Source organism: Priapulus caudatus, unplaced genomic scaffold, assembly GCF_000485595.1.
Source record: "Priapulus caudatus unplaced genomic scaffold, Priapulus_caudatus-5.0.1 Scaffold326, whole genome shotgun sequence".
NCBI lineage: Eukaryota > Metazoa > Priapulida > Priapulimorpha > Priapulimorphida > Priapulidae > Priapulus > Priapulus caudatus.
Window position 1 is genome coordinate 182999 of NW_014577387.1, and position 2155 is coordinate 185153.

Genomic DNA, 2155 nt, shown 5'->3' on the forward strand with positions numbered 1-2155 from the left:
CAAGAGGTGACCTTTCAGTGCAATAATATAATGAACCAATTCTAGAACACGACCAGTCGGGCTTAACTAGCACTCTGGTTGATTAATGCGACCGGACCAAGCATTTACCCCGACAAGGCACTACCTCGCATCCTGGCACCACCTAATATCGACCTGTAGCGCCACCTACATTGGCACTACCTACGCCACCTACCTCGCACCTGCAGTAGCGCCACCTACCTCGCACCTGCAGTAGCGCCACCTACCTCGCACTACTAGCGGCCAGCTACCTCGCGCTTGCCGCAGTAGCGCAGCCGCTCCGTGATGGCGCGACGGGCGCCGCACATTACGACGTGGGAGATCGTTGTCGTGAGCTCGCTGTTACACGTGCCGCCGCCCACGTTGATCAAGGCATCTTCGCCTTTTCGCAGCCGGCCCGGCGAGAAAGACCGCTCAGGTAGATCTGTAGAGGGGCCACGCGTCAAGCAAATACTCAAACAAATACAAAACCATACACACAAATACTGCATCCCATAAATCCTCCGCCCAAAATTTTCATGCCGGCGATGCAAGCGCGTGTAAATCGACGGCCACAGACGAACACGCAACGTACAAACGCGATTTAACCCAGCGAGCGATTCCGCGCACGGAACGGCTCACAGATGGGCGCACCCGACCCTTAGCCATCCGTCGAGGAACATGTCGCCGACGGCGTGGCGCAAGCTCGAGGCGTCGAACGCGTCGCTAGGTGGCGCCGGCCGGCGGTCGGCGGCATCAGTCGAGTCGTTCAGGCATGGTGGTCATTGCCGTATCGTTGACGTGCACGCGCTGATGTCGCTGATCCGCGTCATTTGGCAGCGCCCGACATCGACCTGCGAAACACGGACGCAACACGCATGCGCCCGCTGTACGTGTGCACTGACGCGTGACGAGGTCCGCGACAGGAGGAGAGAGGAGAGAGAAGGGAGAGAGGGAGAGAGGGGAAGGGAAGGGGAGAGATGGAGAGTGAGACAGATAAACCTGCGAACCACGCCCCTGTACGTCTGTGGCACGACCGTGACGTCGTCCGCGACGGGGGGGAGGGCAGGGAGAGAGGAGGGTAGAGAAGGGAGAAAGGGAAAGGGAGAGAGAGCGGGTAGGGAAAGATGAAGAGAGAGAAGAGAGAGAGAGAAGATAGAGAGAGAGAGAAGAGAAGACGAGAGAAGAGAGAGAGAGTAGAGAGAGAGAGGAGAGAGAGAGAAGAAGAGAGAAGAGAGAGAGAGAGAGAGAGAGAGAGAGAGAGAGAGAGAGAGAGAGAGAGCGATAGCGAATAGAGAGAGCGATATTGTTCGATGTGAACATACACTCGCGACTCATATACATATAGCCCATAGCAAGCAATTAATGTTGAGAACATTAATTCAAATCGTCCAGGTTTTTTGGATTTTTAACTAGTTGAGAAACAATCTTATCAGGTAAGAATTTGACGATTTGTTTAGTCCCGTTAGTTCTTACTTTTAATGTAAAAAATTGGGAATTTTTTTTTATACAAATTTTACCATAGAAAATTCGTGACGTAATCTCTTTAATAGTTATGTGACAGTTTTTGTGTTGAGATCAGCGCTGGGGTTAGTGTCAGTATCAACGCTAACATTGTGGTTGGTGTTGGATTAATTGGGGGAGTATTCGGGTTGGGGTATGATAACTGTTGTTGTGCATTTAGGATTAGTGGTAGGATACGAGTTATGGTGAGTGTTAGAATAGGTGTTATGATTGATTTCAGGGTTAGTGTTAGGTTTAAAGGTAAGTTGAATGGGTAGTGTTAGAACAGGGGTTAGGGTTTGTAATAGGATCAGAGTTAGAGTAGTGTTAGGGTTAGGACAACGCTGTTGCTAAATTGGTTCATTGGTGTGTGTCTCCTAGGTGTCCGTCATTTGCTGGTCTCACCATCTGTGTGTCGCAGTTGGATGCCAGAACGAAGCGAGAGGTCAAGGAGATGGTGGAGGCCGAAGGTACGCTGAAACGGCTCACTGTGCCGGTCACTAGTCTCGGCCCGCAGTGTCTCAGCATGTCTTACCATTCTGCGATGTTCTAGTCTTGACCCGCAGTGTCTCAGCATGTCTTACCATCCTGCGATGTCCTAGTCTTGACCCGCAGTGTCTCAGCATGTCTTACCATCCTGCGATGTCCTAGTCTT

General features: G+C 51.5%; 1 protein-coding gene across 1 annotated transcript in view; it reads left to right on the top strand.

The window, feature by feature from the left end:
* LOC106809078 (DNA topoisomerase 2-binding protein 1-like) overlaps positions 1 to 2155 on the top strand; it is a 46273-nt gene that overhangs the window by 10488 nt on the left and 33630 nt on the right. The window contains exon 8 of the mRNA XM_014812028.1: positions 1882 to 1970. Within this exon, the coding sequence (XP_014667514.1) occupies positions 1882 to 1970 (89 nt within the window). The remainder of the gene's footprint in view (positions 1 to 1881; positions 1971 to 2155) is intronic.